Raw genomic sequence first — 21,052 nt, 5'->3', positions numbered from 1 at the left:
TTTAGTGAATTAAAAAACATACAGCACAATATGTTTAGTCTGATTTATAAATGAATGACTTTTATGAGCCGGTTAAATTTAGTGAATCCAAAAAAACAAACAAAAAGACTTCCAGCACGATCAGTGAAGTCTGATTCCTGAACTAATGACTCTCGTAAGTTGCTTCTTTTTATTGAATCAAAAACACAAAGTACAAGTGTAGCCGATGCCTGAAAGAATGAATCTTATGAGTCAGTTCTTTTTAACGAATCATAAACATGCAGCACAAGTTTAGTCATATTCTGGAATTAATGACGTTTATGAGATAGTTAATTTTAATGAATAAAAAAAACACAGCACAATCAGTGAAGTGTGATTCCTGAACAAATGACTCTCACAAGTTGGTTCTTTTTAGTTAAACCAAAAACATATGGTTCGACTCATGAACAAATGACTCTTAGGAGTCGGCTCTTTTTAATGAATCAAAAACACACAGCACACACAAGTTTAGTCCTTTTCCTGAATTAATGACTTTTAGAAGCCAGTTGATTTTAGTGAATCTTAAAACACACAGCACGTTCAGTGAGGTCTGATTCCTGAACTAATGTCTTGTAACTCAGTTCGTTTTGTGAATCAAGAACATACAACACACAACCAGTATAGTTCGATGACAAATTACTCTTAGAATTCAGCGCTGAAGAAATGACTCTTTTGAGTCAGTCCTTTTTAATGAATTAAAAACAGAGTACGGCCCAACCAGTGAAATCTGACTCTTGAACGAATGAGTTGTATGAGCCAGCCATTTATAGAGAATCACAAACAAACTTTTATCTGATGATGGCTTATTATTGTTTATTAATTTATAACTATTAGGGCCGGGACTTTAACGCGTTAATTGAGATTAATTAATTACGCAAAAAATAACGCGTTAACTAAGATTAATTAATTACAGAAAAAAAAATTCCCGCATTTTTAATAACTTATTTTTGCACCGCATATATTTTGTTGCTTAAGCTTATGTATTCAGTCATTATTCAATGGTATACTATAAATCCATGTGAAAAAAAATTACTTCTCACTGTTCTCAGGTCAAATATTTATATGCGATTAAAATGCGATTAATTTCGATTAATTAATTAAAAAGCCTCTAATTAATTAGATTAATTTTTTTAATCGAGTCCCGGCCCTAATAACTATCCCTTAAAGTGTTAAAATAATAATTAATAGTCAGAAGCATGAACAGATGTGTGCAGATTCTTTTTTTATCCATCACTCACTCTTGAGGTCAGTGACGGTCTCTCCTAGTCTCCTGAGCTCCAAACTCTTCTGTTCTATTTCCTGTTCGGTCACCAGGTGGTGGTTAAGCCCCGCCCCCATCCTCATCTCCTCCACCGAGCGCTCGAGATCGCTGGAAGCACAAGGAAACACAAGGAAACACATCACCTCCAACACAAACCATATGCTGCACTATTGTTCAGCATGTGTTCTCATTGAGAGGCGTAAGTGCTTTAGCTCACTGTAGTTGTTGTATAATAAGTTCTTCTTCATTAAGGTAGCGTAGCCTCTCCTCCTCAACAAGAAGACGCTGCCGCTGTAATGGATCTTCTTGTGTGCGAGACGCCTCGATTAGACACATGCCCAAATCAGACTCCGTCTGCCTCAGTAACACCTGAACAGAGTCCTGATTCTGCAGCTGTGAGACACACAGAAATACAAACCTGGATATTTGAATACAATGCTGTTACTGAAAGAATAGATACATTAAAATGTGATTATGTTTTTCGTACAGCACACATTTCCCATGCAATTCGCTGTCATGCTCCAAAAACATAAAAATGTATTATGTATGTGTTATTTCCCTAGTCATCTGAAGCCATTTCATAGCTTTGTGTGAATAAACTGACTTATTTCTTTAAGGCATTATTTATAATCATTTTACCCCAATGAATATGTCAAAGTTAAAAGTTTTGCTATTCATCAAGCAATATTTTTTCATTCCCACATGTGCACAAGATTAAATACACAGCAAAAAAAAATAAAAGTAATATAATTTATTTGTTATCTAAACCTTCCAGCTGAAATATAAAGTATCACCAGTTAACTGTTCCCAAAATGATACACACTGGTGCACATTAAGTTATAATAAATAAACAATATATCATATATATATACAATTTAATATTATTTTAATAGAATCAAGAAGAATAAGAAGAAATATAACTTCATATTTATTATCTATAAATGATATATTTAATATACTATGTACGTTTTATATAATATAAATTTTATATATTTTATAAATTAATATTCATATAAGTAATGTAACATTATTATAACGTCATATTATGAATTATATAATATATATACATTTTATATATTTTATAAATTAATATTCATATAAGTAATGTAACATTATTATAATGTCATATTATGAATTAAAATACATAAATATTAAATATATATATATATATATATATATATATATATATATATATATTATATACACATTAAATAACAAATATCAAGTCAAGAATATTTTCATATAGAATAATTTATTAAACATTATATACATATATATATATATACACATAATTATTTATTTGAAATTTATAATAAATTAAACTATATGAAAATATATTCTCATATACATAATATGTCAGTGTAAATAAAATATATAATATATAATAATACCAATAATTATAAAATTAATGACATATTATCATTCTAATACTTCACTTATTAATATATATATATATATATATATATATATATATAAACAATATATATTTTATATTAATTTATTATAAGTTTGAAATCAAACTTAATTTAGTAATATCTAAATAATTAAAATGAATAAGTACACAATCTAATGTCAGAGTTGATATACATCATAATATCTATCTCTGTTTTTATACAGTCTATGATCTATCTGCATAAATACACAGCAGTTTTTAGAACTTGCATGAGGCTTACACACACACACACACACACGCACAAACACACACAAACGCACACACCTGTAACTGGCGCAGTTGTGTGAGCTGTTTGCGCAGCTCAGCTGTGTGCTGCTGCAGGTCAGTCAGATGCAGATGCATTTGGAAACGGGACATTGCTATTGGCTGAGAGGCAGCAGTGGGCGGAGGCGGCATCAGGGCCAGAGGAGCAGACGGTGATGACACTAACAATCCACAGGAGCAAACGTCATACATGAAACATTCAACTCATATAAAAACAGATGCAATTTCATTCAAATGCGTAATAGTCGAATCTGATTATCCATAAGTCTGTTAGTCATTCTGCTAATCTATTTAAATCTTTCTGAAAATGACTCATTTCCATTTTAACCTCCAAAGAACAACAAAAGGCTTCTGATTCTGTCTTGATTTGTACATTGTGAGTCACACCCAAAAACAAGCCCAACACAACTCAGTACATCAACAGAACGTTGTATATTCATGCAACATACATTCAAAGTCAGATCCTTATGTTTTCATATACATTCACACCGTTAGAGTCTCAGAAGCAGACTCTGATGTACTTATTAGGTTCTGTTAGGAACTGGAAAAGGAAGACAAACAGTCTAGTACACTGACATTCAAGTGTTAGTGGGAATTTCCATACAACAAAAACATTCGGGAAGAATCTATAGGACAGACATATATATATATATGTATCCAGTGTATATAAAAGCAAACTCCTCATTGGACTTATCGTGCACCATGAATCATTATTTAACTCAGGAATTTGGCATTTATCAAAGCAAAGTGCTCTGTAATCTTCAATAATACATATCAAATTAATTAAATGTAAAAGTCAAAGGAAGTGAACACTTTTTATAGACACTGTATATACATAAACAGATGGTTTCCAAACTCCAGGATCTGCGATCCCTCATTACAAACATTCTGTACACACTCCTGACGCAAAATTGCAATGCACAAAATCTCAGTGCAACACAATCTGTAATGCAACACATGTAGGGGAAACCGAGAAAGTGACAGACAGCCAGACATAAAGTATTATACCTTTTTGTTTTCTAAACCTTCCAGCTGAAATATAAAATATCACCAGTTAACTGTCCCCAAAATAACACATACTAGTGCACAAGAAATTATAATAAATAAATAAATGAAAACACATATTATAAAATAATAATAATAATGTAAAATGTATTACTATAAATTAAATCAAATTTAAATATATATTATTGAAAATAATAATATTATTATAAATTTTAATGCATGAATAATAAAAATAAATATTAAATTATAAATAAAAATAAATAAATTATATATATATATATATATATATATATCCTTATTATAAATGATAATATGTTAGCAAAACAAAGCTAAAAATAATATACAATTTAAAAAATAACATCAAAATAATATGAATAATATATTAATCTATACAATAATATAAATACAATTAATAAGTAATATATTTAAAACAATAATTAAATATTATCATAATAAATGCATTAATAATATAAATCCTAAATAATGACTTTAAAAATAATATTATAACATGAGATTAATAAATTACAAATAACTATAAATTAAATTAATCAAAATAAAATATAATAATATAATAAATATCAAATAATAATAAATAATATATATAATGTATCGGTATCATAAATTATAACAAAATATCTAAAAACATTAAATATAATATAATATAATATAATATAATATAATATAATATAATATAATATAATAGTTTATTATTAACATGCACATCTTACATGAATTAGTGCATTAGCAAGAATTCTGTTCATGTTCATGTTACATTACCGACTCTCAAATCATGAAGTCAGTCATGGACTACAGCCATAGAACACAAACACACATTAGCTAATGTAAACCAAACCAAATGAGCTTCACTTTAAGATCCTACTGCGGTAGGTCCTCGAGGACTTAGCCTGCCTGCTTCTATCATTTAGACAAACATCCTTCAGTGCGGCACACAGTCGTGTTATTATCACCATGCATCATTCACTCATTTAATGACCTGTTAATTGATACGCCTACTCTGCATCACTTAATTGTTCTTGTGAACATAATTAGTTTAGTAACAGCCATTCTAAAGCACAAACAGTTCAGGTTTGTTGGAACATCACCATCACCTCTGATTATTTTATTAACCTCTTGTATTAATATGTTCAAGAATTAATTTCATGGGCCTATGATTAACTGTTTTCATTTTGATTGTGTTTGTTAGTATGGCAGTTTCTAAATAATGCGGACAAAACACAATTTGTCATAAATGTTTATTATGTATCTGTCAGAAAGGCTGGATTTAAAGCTAGACTAGGTTTTTAAATGTGACGATCTGTAGTGCATGTAATAAAATGTCTTAATATTTCCCAGAAATGCATAAGCTCCATTTAAACACACTTCAACCATATGGTACTCACTCTCTGGTGCAGAGCAGTCGCTCGCTGTTTCTGCTTTATCACTGCAAGACAAACACAAGAAACATGAAGGACAAACTCCATTTACATGCTAATATATGTTGCATGGATGTGCATTATTAAAAATAACATTAAAATGAATGCTGAGAGATTTCAGGTTAAACAGTGATATTCAAGAGTATTGGAGTGAAGTTGAGATTTCTTACGGGCTGTCCGGTCCTCGGGTCAAAACACTCTGAACCAGTCCGGTTAGACTGGCTATCTGCTTCTCCATTGCCTCCATTCGCTCTCTAAAAACACAAGATACCATTAAACACATACAAACAGCACGCTCTCGCAAAACTTTAGTGTTCATCCCAAAAATGCAGAGAATGTGTACATTCTCTCATAATACTAAATAAAATATTATACATAATAAAAATTAGGACTGTCAAACAATAACCAAAATAAACATTTTTGTTTACATAATGAATATGTGTGCATATATATATATATATATATATATTATAAATATAAATATTTTATATATAAATAAGTATTCAAAGTTTGTTAATATATTAATGTTTATTTATTTATATACATAATAAATGTACACAGTACACACACATACATTATGTAAACAAACTTTTGTTTTGGATGAGATTTTATTTTGGATTTGATTGTGATTAATCACTTGACAGCCCTAAAATACACATTATTATAAATAATAATAAATAAACCATGTCAGATTTATTCATGATAAATTATTTTCAAATATATTCCATTAATATAGGATTAAAATAATAACGCCATATTTCTTATAGATTATAATACTTATTAATATTAAATAACAAATATCAAATAAAATATGTAAAAATAACATTTATAACAATATGTATAAATTATAATAAAAATTTAAAATATATAAATATTAAAATAATAATTTATTACATATAATATGAAATTTATTCATGCATAAAAAGACTGTAAAAAAAAAAAGGTTTGGCTAAAAAACTTAGCATTCATTCACAAAATTTGTAAGTTATCTCGTTAAAAATACTTTTAGTTTGGCGTTCCCCCCCAAATAATTGCATTTGCTCACAAATCTTTTACGATGGAAACAATATGCAATAGGAAGAAAAACTATATTTCAATGCTTTTGAGTTCTCTTGCAAAACTTTTGAGGTCCCCTGAAAAAACTGCATTTGTTCTCGTAAAACTTTTGAAAAAAACACCATTTAACAGTAGCTATTGGCTTCCATAGTATGAAAAAAAATGGCTACCGTAATTTTTGGTTACCAACATTCTTTAAAATATTGTCTTTTGTGCTCCACAGAAGAAAGAAACAGGTTTGGAACAACGTGAGGGTGAGTAAATGATGACAAAATTTTCATTTTTGGATGAACTATCTCTTTAAGTAAAGAAAACCTGGACTCACCTGGTCTCTTCGTTACCAGGTAATGTTGAGCCGTACACTGGCATCGGCCCTCCATCTCCTCCGGGGCCCCCAAGCATGCATATCTGCTCCATAGGTGGTCCTCCTGGACGATTCTTGGGACTCTCTATGTACACAGTACCATCTTTCCGAAACCCATGTCTCCCAGGGGACCCTCGTCCCGGGTGGCTCCCATACGGATCCCTGCCATCAGACAGTTTTTGAGGCGAGGCTGGAGGTAAGCTGCGGAATCCCATCGTAGCATATGGATCTGCGTATATAGGACCGCCAGGCCTGTAGAGGGCACCCTCGAGCTCACATTGCAACGCTGCGGCGGGGTATCCACCAAGAGAGCGCACAGATCCACGGCGGTACGCCAGAGCCTGCTGCGAAGCCACGCTGAACCGAGGATCCTGGACTAGCGAATAAGGATCTGCGTATATCGCTTCGTTTTTTAGCAACACCATGCTCTTCGAGGATGATGCAATTTCCTCGTCTGGTTTCACATCACGCCGTTCTAGAATGGCACTTGGGGAGGGGCAAAATGCCGGGTGGGTGTGACCAGACTGCTGGGGGGCGTGGCCTCCAGGATGGGCGTGGTGTTGTTGATAGGGGTGATGCTGAGCCGATGGATGGGGTCCGGCATAAGAGGAAGGACGCCCACCTGTGTAAGAAAGACGCGATTGAGAGCGTGACGGGGATCCAGAGGGAGAAGAGGAAGACCGGAGTGTGTTTAAACGCTGCGTGGGAGATGATTCCCTCGAGGTGTACACCAGCTCTCTCTAAAGGAGTTAAAGAGAAAGGGAGAGAGGAAGAAGTTAAATGCACATGACATATGACAAGCAAGATTCATAGTATAATAACAGAACCACGCTATTTCATGTTTTCGGTCATTTACACAAACAATATAGATTTGAGGAAGGGATAGGATGTGTTCTTCATTAGTATTATCTAGTAGGTGAAACTATGCTGTCAAATGACAGAAAAACAAAGTCAAATTTCTTAAAGCCTGGAAATGGTTTAACTGTACACAACAATTTGTGTTGGTAAAAATGTTATGTTTTAGAAAAGACTCTTTTGCTCACCAAAGCTGCCTTTATTTACTGTATAAAAAATACAGTAAAACTTAAATATTGTGAAAGATTATTACATTTTAACATGTTAACTGTTTTCTATATGAATATATTTAAAATGTAATTTATTCCTGTGACGCAAAAGCTGTATTTTCAGCATCATTACTCCAGTCTTCAGTGCGACATGAATATTCAGAAATCATTCAAATATGCTGATTTTCTGCTCAAGAAACATTTACAAATGTTATTGTAAAGTAAAAAGCATGTTTTATCTTTGCATAAATTATAATTTATAGAGAAAAAGTATGAAACACTTTACAATTTATAGTGAATTCATGAACTACTGTGCAATTTAAAGTGATAAACCAGAGAGCATAATCCATTTGATTATTGTATTATTGTTATTATAAAATGTAAATAATTTATGAGTATTTATTTAAAATTGGAATAGTATTTTTTGTTATTAGTTACTGACAATGAGATGTTGTATTTGACATAAAATAGATGCTTGAATGTGTTACACACACAGCTATGTGTTGACTCACCCGCAGGTCTCCGTTGGCGATGTGTGTGTGGTGTACAGGGTGGGCCATGTGTTGAGCATTGTAGTGTGTGTCTCGTAGCGGAGCCTCTCTGCAGTAAATCTTGATGAGACACCGGTCGTGGATGTCACGAGGGTCCTCCAGCTCGTAGAAGATGTTGCGTGCCTCGTCTTTGATGAGCAGAGCCGTGCCGGGAGAACGCAGCGCGCCCATGGTCAGTTTCTGAGGGAACATGTGCACGATGAGGGCATGAAGCGTCTCCATGCTGGTCAGCTCATGAGTGATGTGCACCCGCCGCGTCTCGTCACCGAACTGCAAGAACAACACCGCTAGAAAGACATAAAAAAATTATTCAGTTGATATTTGATATGCAATAAAACAGTAAAATGGTATGGAGTGATACAAACAGGGAAACATTCTCTTGCAGCTACACAAAATATTGAACGCTGCTTGTCCAATCAAATCAGTGAACCAGAACTAACTGAATATAATTGATCTAGTCAGACTCAGTCTGAATGGTTGCATAAGTGCTAAGAGTGTAAAAACATCCAGAACCCCAGCACATTTATTGAAATTAAGCTGCATAATTGAGTCATGCAGGGAAATAAATCTATATTTATGTATATGCTTCACTTACACTGCATTCAAAGTAGCTATTTTTATCAGTTCATGCACTCTCTGGGAATCAAGCCCATGACAATGACATTGCTGGCTCAGTAATGTAAGGTTTGAGCTACACAAATGTACAAAATGTAGATGCATTTCAATATGACAAATTTCTATAAATATGTTTTCAGCAAAGATGCATTAAACTGATCAAAGGTGACAGTATGAATATTTATCATTCTAAAAAAAGAATTTTCTTTTTCAAATAAATGCCATTCTTCTGAAATATTGTATTCATCAAAGAATCCAGAAAAGCACAGTTTCTACAAAATATTAATCAGAAATCAGTTTTCAACATTGATCATTATAATCAGGATATTAGAATGATTTCTGAAGGATCAAGTGATATTGAAGACTACAGTAATGATGCTTAAAATTTAGCTTTACATCAAAATTCAATTTTACAAAATATTCGGATAGAAAACTGTTATTTGAAATAAGAATATATTTCATAATATTTCAGTTTTTCTGGATTTTTGATTAAATAAATGCAGTCAAGGACAGCATTCATGACTTCTTACAACCCTAAACTTTTGACTGGTACAACTTAACAAACAATAAAAAGGTATTTACTTAAGTATCAAGTATACTTACTAACAGTAAGTATACTAACAGTAAGTATTTAATTAATAGCTAATAGTAAGTATTTAAAAGTAAAGTACGCATTTACAATTTTTTTTAACCCATTCAGTTTGGTAAATGGCAGAAATCAATGAACTGGCGCACGGAAGCTTGACTAACACTTAAAGCAGAATGTAAATGCCACAGAAGTGTTGATGTGTCTCACCTGGCGCTCTCAGTTTAGCCTGGCTGGGTGATCGTGCCAGTGGAAGACTCTGTCTGAGGATGTTAGAGCGACTGAAGCCCAGCGGGAGCTCAGCATCGGCCATGCTTTCCAAACTCTCCGCAGACGCATAACACACCCGCCCTCCAACCTGCTCGCCCAGTGACTGCTGCTGGAGCCCGGCAGCGCCGCGTGGAGTCCGCGCCTGCAGGAGACACACGGAGACAGACGGATCAGCGTGTGTGTGTGTGTGTGTGAGGGATCGAGGGAGGGAACGCTCTCTAATTACCCGTATTGCAGAAGTAGCCGTTTTGCAAGGGTAATGAAACCTCTGTGATGGGAAGGCAAAATAGCGCCTAGGGAAAATCAGGATGTGTGTGTGTGGGTCTCCAAAGTGGTGAAAGGAAACCCATGCAGACTAAAACATTCTCAAATCATGCTGATAACATGATCGTGTCAGCTCGACTGCTGCTGTCATTGAAGACAAATGAAGACAAACGACATAAGACATCCTAACATTCATGTCGATCTTTCAATTTAGCTTTTAATTTACAGTGTTACAATATTGTTAACCAATTTAATGTCAGTATGGTTTTTGAATCATTTGAATCATTTTAGGATCGCAAATCATTTGAATCAGTTACGGAGTTCGGAGCTGCTTCGCAGATCATTTGAATCAATTCGAGAGTTCGGAGCGGGTTCGCGAATCATTTGAGTAAGTTCGGGAGTTCGGATCGGGTTCGCGAATCATTGAGTCAGTTTGGGGATCGCAAATCATTTGGATCAATTCGGGAGGTCGGAGCGGCTTCGCGGATCATTTGAATCAATTCGAGAGTTCGTATAGGGTTCGCGAATCATTTGAATCAGTTCGGGAGTTAGTAGCGGGTTTGCGAATCATTTGAGTCAGTTCGGGAGTTCAAAGCGGGTTCGCGAATCATTTGAGTCAGTTCGGGAGTTCAAAGCGGATTCGCGAATCATTTGAGTCAGTTTGGGGAACGCGAATCATTTGAATCAGTTCGGGAGTTCGCAGCTCCTTCGCGAATCATTTGAGTCAGTTTAAAAAAAAAATACATTTTTTTTTTTTACTATAATAGAGTACCGACACCTCTTTTGGGCCACTTAAAACACTGGACTTGACAACAACAAGGGATTGTGCAAAGTGTGTATTTTTTGTGTAAATTTATTGTTACTGAATTATATAAATACATTTATGTTTTGACTTTAGTTAATTTTTATATATTATGTATTCATTTTAATTTACAAATTTTAGTGATTGTTGTGTGGTTCTGTAATTTCTATCATTTTTTCTTTTTTTAAGTTTTTATTCACCATATTTCAATAAAAAATTCGTAGCTGAAAAGCACTTTATGTTTTTATGTGTTTTTTATAATTATAAAAACCATTTTGTTTTTGATCTATATAATTTTTTATTCATTTGTATTTCAGTTTTAGCTATTTTATGACAATGAAAAATGTTGTAGCTGAGATCACATACTTCAAGACTTTTTAATATTTTATTTTATTTTGGTTAAAATCTATTTTTTTATGTTTTTTTAGTTAATGATAATTCAGTTTTTTATTGGCCTAAAGTTGTTTTATTTGTTTGTTTTATAGATTTTTTATGAATTTGTATTGCAGTTTTAGTTATTTTACTACGTCACATTAATATTGAAAAATGTTTTTTTATTTTATTTAAGATGTAGTTTAACTTTTAATTAACTATAATAACCCTAACACAAAAAAAACAGTTATTATTATTTATTTTTTTAATTTATATGAAATTTTAATAAAACTCGTAAGTTTTAGTTTCAGTTGTGTTCGTGCATCAAGTTAAACTTAACTATTTAACTATAATAACCCTGACACACACACACAGCTCTGTCAAGACAATAAAATGTTCATCTCATTAAATGGACAAGAAATGTCAATGTCGTTGAAAGTATTTGAGAGCATGCGCTCCTGACAAAAAACGAGATGGCTCTTCAGGTGCACAGTCATCTAGCATCTCTTAACCCATCATGACAGCCTGCATCTTCCATGAGTCTCCTCTGACTGGAGAGGTTTGTCGTGTGCGTCTCCAGCGACAGCTCCGTGTAGAGAGAACGCCTCACACAGACAGCTACAGCTCTGGTGCGTCATACTGATCTGAGAGCTCCACTCTTCCTGGAAACACAGGTTCACAGATACAGTAGTGCCACTGGGAAGTTTAGGGAACTCAGTCCTTGTAATATTGATCCAGCTGTCATACAGATGCAGAATTCTTCGCCTCGGTCAAAGGCTGCTGATCGATTGATCATAGGAGGAAAATGTTAATCCAAGACTGACATCTTGGGCAATGTTACACAGCACCATAGAGACTTGATTTAAAGGATAGTTCACCCAAAAATAAAATGTAATGTTTATCTGCTTACTCCCAGGGCATCCACACACAAATAAAAATAAAAAATAAAAAATCCTGAAGTAGTATAATGGTTTCCCCAAAAATACTAAGCAACGCATTGGTACTGTTTTCAACACTGAGCAGCAAGTCATCATATTAGAATGATTTTTAAGGATCATGTGACACTGAAGCAATGATGCTGAAAATTCAGATTTGCATCACAGGAATAAATGTAAATTTAAGATATTTTAACTTGTAATAATATCCCATATTTTTACAGTGTTTTTGATTAAATAAATGCAGCCTTAGTGACCATAAGAGACTTTTTAGAGCATAAGAGAGATAAAAAAATCTTAAAGTTGTATATCTTACCAGTTAAAGCAACCCCGACTAACACTGGTTCCTTTGGAAAATATGTTATGGGATTTTTAGCTTTAACAGGATTGGACACTTGAGGACAGGAAACCATTTAGAGAAGAGGGATTCAGAGATCAACAGTGCAATCTGTCGAGCCTCGGCAACTGGCTCCTTGAGCGAGACACTTAACTCCAGGACGCTTCAGGGCAGAACTGTCCCAGCTATAAATGCATTTTTAATCGCCCAGTATGAAGTGTCTAAATGGCAACTAATTATAAATTACTGAATTTTTCACATAATCTATTCATTATTGATATCCATTATTAATATTCAGACCTAATATGCCCATGTGAGGAAATCCAACAGCGATGAATGTCCCTGTTTCTGCACATTGGATGGTTCTCTTGTAGTCCAGCGTGCCGCGAGCTCATCGGTAGACATGGGGCCAATTTCACCAAGGCGAGCCATGCGTTTCCACATGCCAGAAGCTGTCAAAGAGCTTCCAGTCTTGATTAACCAGGTGGTTTTAGTTTCCTGTCTTTGCAAATGTCCCCGTTTTACAAAATTTTCATAATGATACATTGCAAAAAACGAGAAGAACTGTGAGGGTAGCCAGTTTGATGGTTTCCCACGCAGCTGGGCTACTTTTGCACTGCTGACTCCTTTTTTAAATTTTTTTATTGATAGCGATTTTGATAATCGAATTTCCCCGAAACGTGATTGGACTATTTTTTTGTGGCAGGTGGGCCTGTTTTGGTAAAGTAGACCTGGCAACCCATGGAGCAGAGGACTACTATCATCAATTATCAAAAGACACATTATTGGTTTCAAGTTTCAAGGTAATGTTCAATTAAAGTAACATTGTTTGTTTGTAGCATATAATGGATTGCTTTGCAAACAATTGTAAACGCTCTCTAAAGGTCCTGTCAGTGAGTAAATAAAACGTATTAATCAGCTAAACAGTTACACTTACAACATCTACATTTGCAGAAAACATAAAAAAAGTTTTTCAACTCTGATCACCTTATTCTCCATCTGAAACATATCTTTCATCCGAAGGTTTGTACAGCACGCAAGAACAGAGCAGGCCGGAAGAAAAGCTGAGGGCAAGCTTCTTGCTCAAAAGGATCTCAGTAACAATTCAGGTTTGTCATGTTCAGCTCTCCAGGGGGTTAAAGAAGACGATTAAGGCCGCGCACAGCTTGACCAAATCAGCCTCGGGATGCTCCGTGGGGTTCTTCAACACCTGTCCTCTCTCTCTCCTGATCCTGCTGTGAAAGCTCTCAGCTCTGGAGGAGTTCCAGCACTGTCCCAGTGCCAAAGACAGGTGTCCTGAGCACCCCTAGGGGATACAGGCTGGTTGCTCTCACGTCTCACATCTTGAAGACCTGCAGAAGCCCCTCGATGACTCTGATGTCGTAGGCTGCATTTTCAATGGAGGTGAGTCATTGCACTGGAACCTTGTGTAGGAGTTTGTCTTGAAGGTGGATTTCCAGGAAATGCATGGAGGCTATAAATAAATTATTCACCTTAGAGTTTCCATAATAAATGCTTCTACGGAGCCGCTGGATTATCCCAGTGTGCACCTTCAGAATGCATTGTGTACCCTTTAATGTTAAATGTTGCTCCCTGTGAGGCATTGTGCACAGGCAGCGTTTCACCATTCATACAGTAGACCATTAACAGCTAATGTATTCATACATTTCATTCAATTTTTGTCATGCATTCTTAGTTTGATTGCACTTTGTGGATGTATTGTGATGTTTTGCATATGAAGTTTTCTAAAAGGATCATTAAAGCCACACAGACATGCAGAGACACAGATAAACATGCATGCACAAACATCTGGAGAGGAAAAAACGTCTTACCTTAAAACTCCAGTAATGTGGCTGCTATAAGAATAAGAGAGAGATAAAATGAGTTATGCAGGTTTATATACATTTAAACACATATATTAGCATTCAAATGTTTGGGGTCAATATATGTATATATATTTGTTTTTTCTTTAAAGAAATTGATACTTTTATTGAGCAAGGATGCATTAAATTGATCCAAAAAGTGACAGTAAAGACATTTTTAATGCTGCAAAAGATTTCTTTTTCAAATACATTTCGAAGTTTATATTCATAAAAGAAAACTGTTTACAGACAGGGAAAAAGTAGCATATGAGGATATTTAAAAGTCATGTGACACATAAAAACATTTTAAATTTATCATATTAATATCGCACAATATTACTAAATAAATAAATAAAATGCAGGCTTGGTTTAGCATAAGAGACTTATTAAAAAAATTATAACAACCCCCAAAATCTGAACAGAAGTTATCACACCTTTGGGGGAAAAAAGAAAGAAAAAAATGGATATACTTAAACTCTATTCGGTAAATGACAGGTGCTTTTAAGCCAACAGAAAAGCATATCCTTAATCACATTTCACAGAAAATTAAGTTATTGTGTCAAAAAATCTGAGTCCATCGGCTTAACACAGCATTTTTGTATAAAAGGTTAGGTTCAGACTTTTAAGGCACCACAACATCAATTGTCTGATCTAAAAACCAATCATGTGAGCTTTAGAGATAACCAAGCAAATAGAAATAAAACCGTCAACCGAACATACGGACTTAGATGCCACAATCCATTCAATCAATCATCACACACAGGATTGTAAGATATCCTCGGCAGTGATAGGGGCAAATCTCTGCTCCTTAGTAGATATCTTAATAGATTGGATGTTATGCAAACCTTGATACCTCCAGATACTGCCTGAGAAGTATTCTTTGAGTTCTCATACTGGTAAATCTCAAAACATTGCCTACAAAATATTCTGCCCAGACATGTTCAGTAGTTCTTATTAAATGTTCAAACATGCCCTAAAATGCTGTCTACTGTAGGTAAGTAGCTCACTGTGTTTGGAGATACTATTTAGCTAATCACTAGGACCAGCAGGAGTGTGTGCGTCAGAGCACTTAATTCACACATCAGAACACACACACATACAGTAGCAGAAGGGATTTAGTTACAGTAACGTTAGTTCAGTACATGAAGAAGAACAGAGATGACCTGACCTGCATGACAAGCAATCCCACCTGCCTCTCATCGTACAGGCTTTCTCTCTGCCTCTCATTGTTTATGTCTCTCTCACACAGGCATCATTCTCTTGTGTGTGTTTCTTACACACACACACACACACACAACTCAGACACTGCGGCAGGCCACACCTGCTTCCATACTTGCATGTCATACAACCACCTACACTGTTTCTATGACGACAAAGACATCTACAACATCATTACAATTTAACATACATTAAATTCAACATGAAATCAAAATTGTCCCTATTCACTTTCATAAAACATTACTGATCTGTGCATAATTAATCTGTGCACATTATTCTAGATTTATATAAAAAAGCCTCAAAATATTAATAATAGTATTTCATATTTAATATTTAAGTAAAAATAGAATTGCATATTTAAATTAAAATGGGTAGTCTTTGGATATGTTTATGAACTAACTGTACAGTAGGTAGTCAAAAGAAATTGAGAATGCATGGATGCCATGGTTTGTTAAAAAAAAAAAAAACTTAAATATTTTTATTTTTAAAGTATGTTAAGATACAGAAGTAAAATTATATGCAAATGCTCAAAAAACCCTTTCCACTTTCCTTTAAAACACATTCCTGATTTTACTGTGAAGGATTCATGAGTGCGCATTATTCTAGATGGAAAAATGTCAAAAGCTTAAATTAATAACAATTATTAAATTAAACAAACAACTAAATTACATTAAATTAAATAATTTATAAAACGAAATAAATGGTTACACCTTTACATTGAACTGACTTTCGAACTGTTTTAAACTATAAAATCAAATCAAATCAAATCATGAAACGGATGGAAAGATGTTACTTGCAAAAAATCCTGTTGAATACTCTTTTTTTATTCTGAAGTATGCCAAAATAAAGAAGTAAAATGGTACAGTATGTGAATGGTCATGCTTTCAGGTTGAGAGCATCCATATGTTCAGTCCCTCCATAATACATGTTGTTCACACACACACACACACACACACACACACTATTTGCACCTGAAGACATCCTCAATCATACATCAAGCTGTCAGGCGCTCTCTCAGTCTCTCTCTGCCTGTTCACGCTGGATTTCTCATGTCCTCAGACTGATGAAGGGATGAGACCATCACTGATTAATTAGCTCGATTGTCGGCTCGATTTCTCCTTCTAGTTCTCTGCTCCTCAGCTGCTGATTCTCCATCCATGGACTATAATAGCTTGCTTAGTTCGTCACTCTCTGAATCTTGAAGCTAACAGCTGACATGAAATCCCAGCGGACACACACACACTCCTGGTCTCATTGTGAACGTCACCATTCAGTGAATATTAATAGTCAGTATTGATATAGTAATTGAACACCTGTTAACATTAAACGTAAAAAGCAATAAAACCAAACAACAGCAGATTTTAAGATGATTACCATTGGGATACGTGGAAATACTTGACCTTCAGCCTCCACATCCCCGTAAAAATCCTCAAAAGTGTGGTTTTTGAGGAGGAAAACAACCCTTTAGAATCCACTGCAAACTCACATTGGGATTCATAATGCTCACATTGCAAGATCCAACCAGCTCCTGAAGAACAAATCCAAGTCCCGCCCTACATTTCCTCCCGTTTCAGGCACAGATACTGTACGTCACTTTATGGAAGTCAAACGGGAACGTCTCTGTCCTTCAGCGCTCTTCCTCGCTCTGGGTCTCAGTCCCCTGTATGCCAGCTAGCTATGTGAAATCACTGATTTCCCTACATGAGCTGGGTCACCATGGTAACGGTAGACTCCCCTCGCTCTTTCTCATTCCAGTGGTGTTTGGAGACGACGGATGCAGCCAGACGGGCAAATACACAGCAAATACAAGGAGGAAGGAAGAGACTAAAGAGAAGGAGAGGACTGATCATGAGAGAGAGAGAAGGATGGCTAAAAGAAAAGAACAAATGACATTATAGATTTGCACATACCTGAAAATATAACCTAGATTTGTATTTAGAATTTTGGAGAAAGTCTGTTTGAAAGTTGCACAGTCATGATGTTAGACTGTTGTGGATGGTTGCCAGGGTGCCGCTATGTGGTTTCCAAGGTATTTTAGAATGTTTATCTCTAGACATTTAGCAGACGCTTTAATCCAAAATGACAAAGGAAGCAATATAAATAACAAAAGAGAAATTATGTGCAAGTCTCAGTTAGCAGTAACTGTTCATGTTTAACTAAAACTAAAGGTGCGCAAATTTGACAATAAGCAAAATTTGTCAATTTTTTTATTGTAATGTGGAACACCTATTGGAACGACAGTTTTGTCCGAAAAATCTCGCCAAATAATGGTAAAGGGACAGCACATCGAAACTATTAAAAACAATTTTGTTAATTAAAAATGTTAATATAAGACGAAAACTAAGTTACATTTTTAAAGATTGCTTTGGTAACTAACTGTAAGTTTATGTAATGACTTAAATAATGATTGGATTTTTTATGTGAAATTTCATTGAACATAAAGGACCGAACCTTAAAATTGTTTAAAACAATTTTGTTAATTGAAATAAAGTTAAGCTATAAATATATCTATATTTAAATATAAATATTAGATGGTTTTATTTAAATGTTGCTTTGCACCTACATGTAAGTGAAATAATTACTAACAAAAACTGAAAATAAAATAATGTAAAACGATATTGAAATATTCTAAAGCAAATAATACAACTGACAAAAAGCACATACAATTATTAAAATTTACCTAAAACTGAAAATTTTAAATTAAAAGCTAATTAAAAAAATATTAGTAAAAATTGTAATAGTATATAATACTAAAGTAACACTGCTATGTGTGTGTGTGTGTGTGTGTGTGTGTGTATATATATATATATATATATATATATATACCACACTCACTCTTTTTAAAAATTAAGAAGAAGATTGTTTCTACACCATTTTTTCCCAGTGAATACACACACACACACACACAATAACAATAGTGATGATTGACTTCTCAAGAGTTAGTAGAGAAGAATGACTGCAACCAGGAGGAGGATGACGAAAGAGATAATTAGAGGTGCGAGGAAGTATGACAGACAGAGATAGGAACACAAAAACCATGACAGGCGGAAAAACACTAATCAAAGGCCTTTCCAATATTTAAACACAATAATGTTAGAACAGAAATATAGAACAGAACATTTATTCTAAGCTGGGTGGAATCAGTCAATCCTGCACCTCCCATACGATCACAGTGTGTTACCTGCTGCCGTGCACAGTTGGTGTTGACCAGCGTGGCGGCGTGCTGCGGAGGGTATTTGTTCCTCTGATGCTCCGTGTCTCCGCTCTTGTGGAGCTTGGCGTAGGCCTCCATGTCGGGGTTAGAGAGGCGGCGTGTGTTACTGCCCAGAGTGTGATAGCGGCGCTGATATTCGGCATCATCCCCACGCAACATCACAAGCTCTTTATCTTCTTCTCCCTCGCTCCTTCTCCCTCACAAACCTGTGGAGAGGAGAAAGTGGATAGCAAAAGGTCAAGAGCTGGATATCTGGTATGTTGGATAAAGCAGTTCGATATGGTTCGAAAGATTAGTATTAGAGCTTCCTAAGTCCGTGTATTGTAAAATAAGATGTCTAAAGTAACTGGATGGTATGTTATTGTCAGTGTATTTTGTATTAGTGAATGTTTTTATGCTAATATTATTTGTGCTACAAATGAGGACTGGTTTCTCTGATGTGTTTCCAAGACTAATTTGATGATGTGTCCTAGTTTCGATGTTCTGGCTTACTGTATAGTTGTAAGTACACACTTTTCATAACCCACTTGGATTTAGAGATGTGTTGTTATTTTTTACTATGATTAAAATTTTACAAATAATTTTCAGTAATTGCAATAAAGCTGAAATAAAATGTAAAAAATTAAATAAAGCAATAATTAAATAAAATCGAAATTTTAATTAAATTAAATATTGGATTAAAAAAATATTTAGCTTAGAGCAACAAAACTATTTTTAATAAAATAATAGTAATATATAAATCCTAAATTAATAAATAATTTTACCATCACAGGACTATGTAAATGTACTATAAAAATAACATAAAAAAACAAGTAACTGAAAAAAGTGGTGCATGCATGGACATTATTAAACGAAAAATAAAATCAATTAATGAAATGGCTTGGTAACTACCTGAAATAAAATAAGTTTAAATTAAAGTACTAAAAAAATATTAAAAAAAATACAAAAAACTGCTAAAACTAAAATAAAATGAAAATGTAAAATTAAAACCCTATTTAAAATATAAATAAATACTATATTAGTATTATGTACAGACATTTATGGGTACAATCAGATTATTATTAAATTAAGTTTTAGAAAAGAAAATCTGCTGTGCATCTTGTCATGTAAGTATAAATCATAAATATAAATTATTTTTAGCATTTTCTAAGGTTTGAGGGTTCTTCGCATACTCCTATGTTGTTGCCAGGTAAGAGAAGAAAATCCACCCCCAAAAAGTCAAAAGGTTCCATCTTTGAAATCTCAAATATTATAATTGCTTCATGTCCATTCGTGTTGTAGCAGCATCATGTCGCAGAGTTTGAGCAAACCAGTAACCTGAAGAATGAGCAATAATAATAATATTCCTTCCATTAGTGAATATTAGTTATTATAGCTAAAATGTTAGAGAAAACTGACCCAGTAATATATGAAGCAACCGTGCAGTGACATTCACATAGAGTTAAACCCTGATGTTTTAACACAGCAGTGTACGATACAGTCATATCTCTCAAAACCAACGGGAGGGGAAACGGATGTGTTAAAGGAGGGAAGAGGAAATCAGGGATGAAGATAAGACGGCGAGATGGTGGGACGGAAATTGTCTGATGATGGGATAAAGGTTGAACATGATAAAACAGGCAGATGCCTGGCAACCGCGTGCTGATCGGAGAATTATGAGTTGTGTGTGTTTTGCTGGAGGAAATATAACACAGTGAGCTCTAGCACATGTCAGCCAACACTGAAGCTGTCTGACCTGTCAAACTGAGAAACACAGAGCCATACATCCTCTGGACTCACACACAATAACAATATTATGCTGAGAATGATGTCATGCACACAAAAAATATTATACAACCAAAGAGTCATGCATCTTGCTCATTCATTATCACACAGCTACAATATAAGTGCTAAAAAAAAAAAAGGAAATCAGATAAATTTATTTGCAATAATAATAAGTAATAATAAATCATTTTATTTTAACACCAAAGGACTATTTATTGCACTCTAATAATAATAATAATAATAATAATAATAATAATAATAATAATAATAATAATAAATATAAATAAAGTTGTGCTGGGCAACAATTAATCACAATTTTTTGTTTATATAACATAAGTGTGTGT

The 21,052-nt window shown here is 34.2% G+C and overlaps 1 protein-coding gene across 1 annotated transcript in view; it reads right to left on the bottom strand.

Moving 5' to 3' along the window:
• The window catches only part of LOC113042572 (SRC kinase signaling inhibitor 1-like), a 46,184-nt gene that overhangs the window by 11,156 nt on the left and 13,976 nt on the right, over positions 1-21,052 (bottom strand). The window contains exons 2-12 of the mRNA XM_026201513.1: positions 18,912-19,150; positions 14,483-14,506; positions 9,881-10,082; positions 8,431-8,756; positions 6,816-7,594; positions 5,605-5,688; positions 5,402-5,442; positions 4,005-4,028; positions 2,997-3,157; positions 1,497-1,672; positions 1,257-1,387 (exon numbers count right to left, since the gene is read on the bottom strand). Of these exons, the coding sequence (XP_026057298.1) occupies positions 1,257-1,387; positions 1,497-1,672; positions 2,997-3,157; positions 4,005-4,028; positions 5,402-5,442; positions 5,605-5,688; positions 6,816-7,594; positions 8,431-8,756; positions 9,881-10,082; positions 14,483-14,506; positions 18,912-19,103 (2,140 nt within the window). The 5' untranslated portion in view covers positions 19,104-19,150. The remainder of the gene's footprint in view (positions 1-1,256; positions 1,388-1,496; positions 1,673-2,996; positions 3,158-4,004; positions 4,029-5,401; positions 5,443-5,604; positions 5,689-6,815; positions 7,595-8,430; positions 8,757-9,880; positions 10,083-14,482; positions 14,507-18,911; positions 19,151-21,052) is intronic.

Source organism: Carassius auratus, chromosome 24 (assembly GCF_003368295.1).
Source record: "Carassius auratus strain Wakin chromosome 24, ASM336829v1, whole genome shotgun sequence".
Lineage (NCBI taxonomy): Eukaryota > Metazoa > Chordata > Actinopteri > Cypriniformes > Cyprinidae > Carassius > Carassius auratus.
Note: the sequence above shows the minus strand (reverse complement) of the source record. Positions and strands in the feature narration are given on the sequence as shown.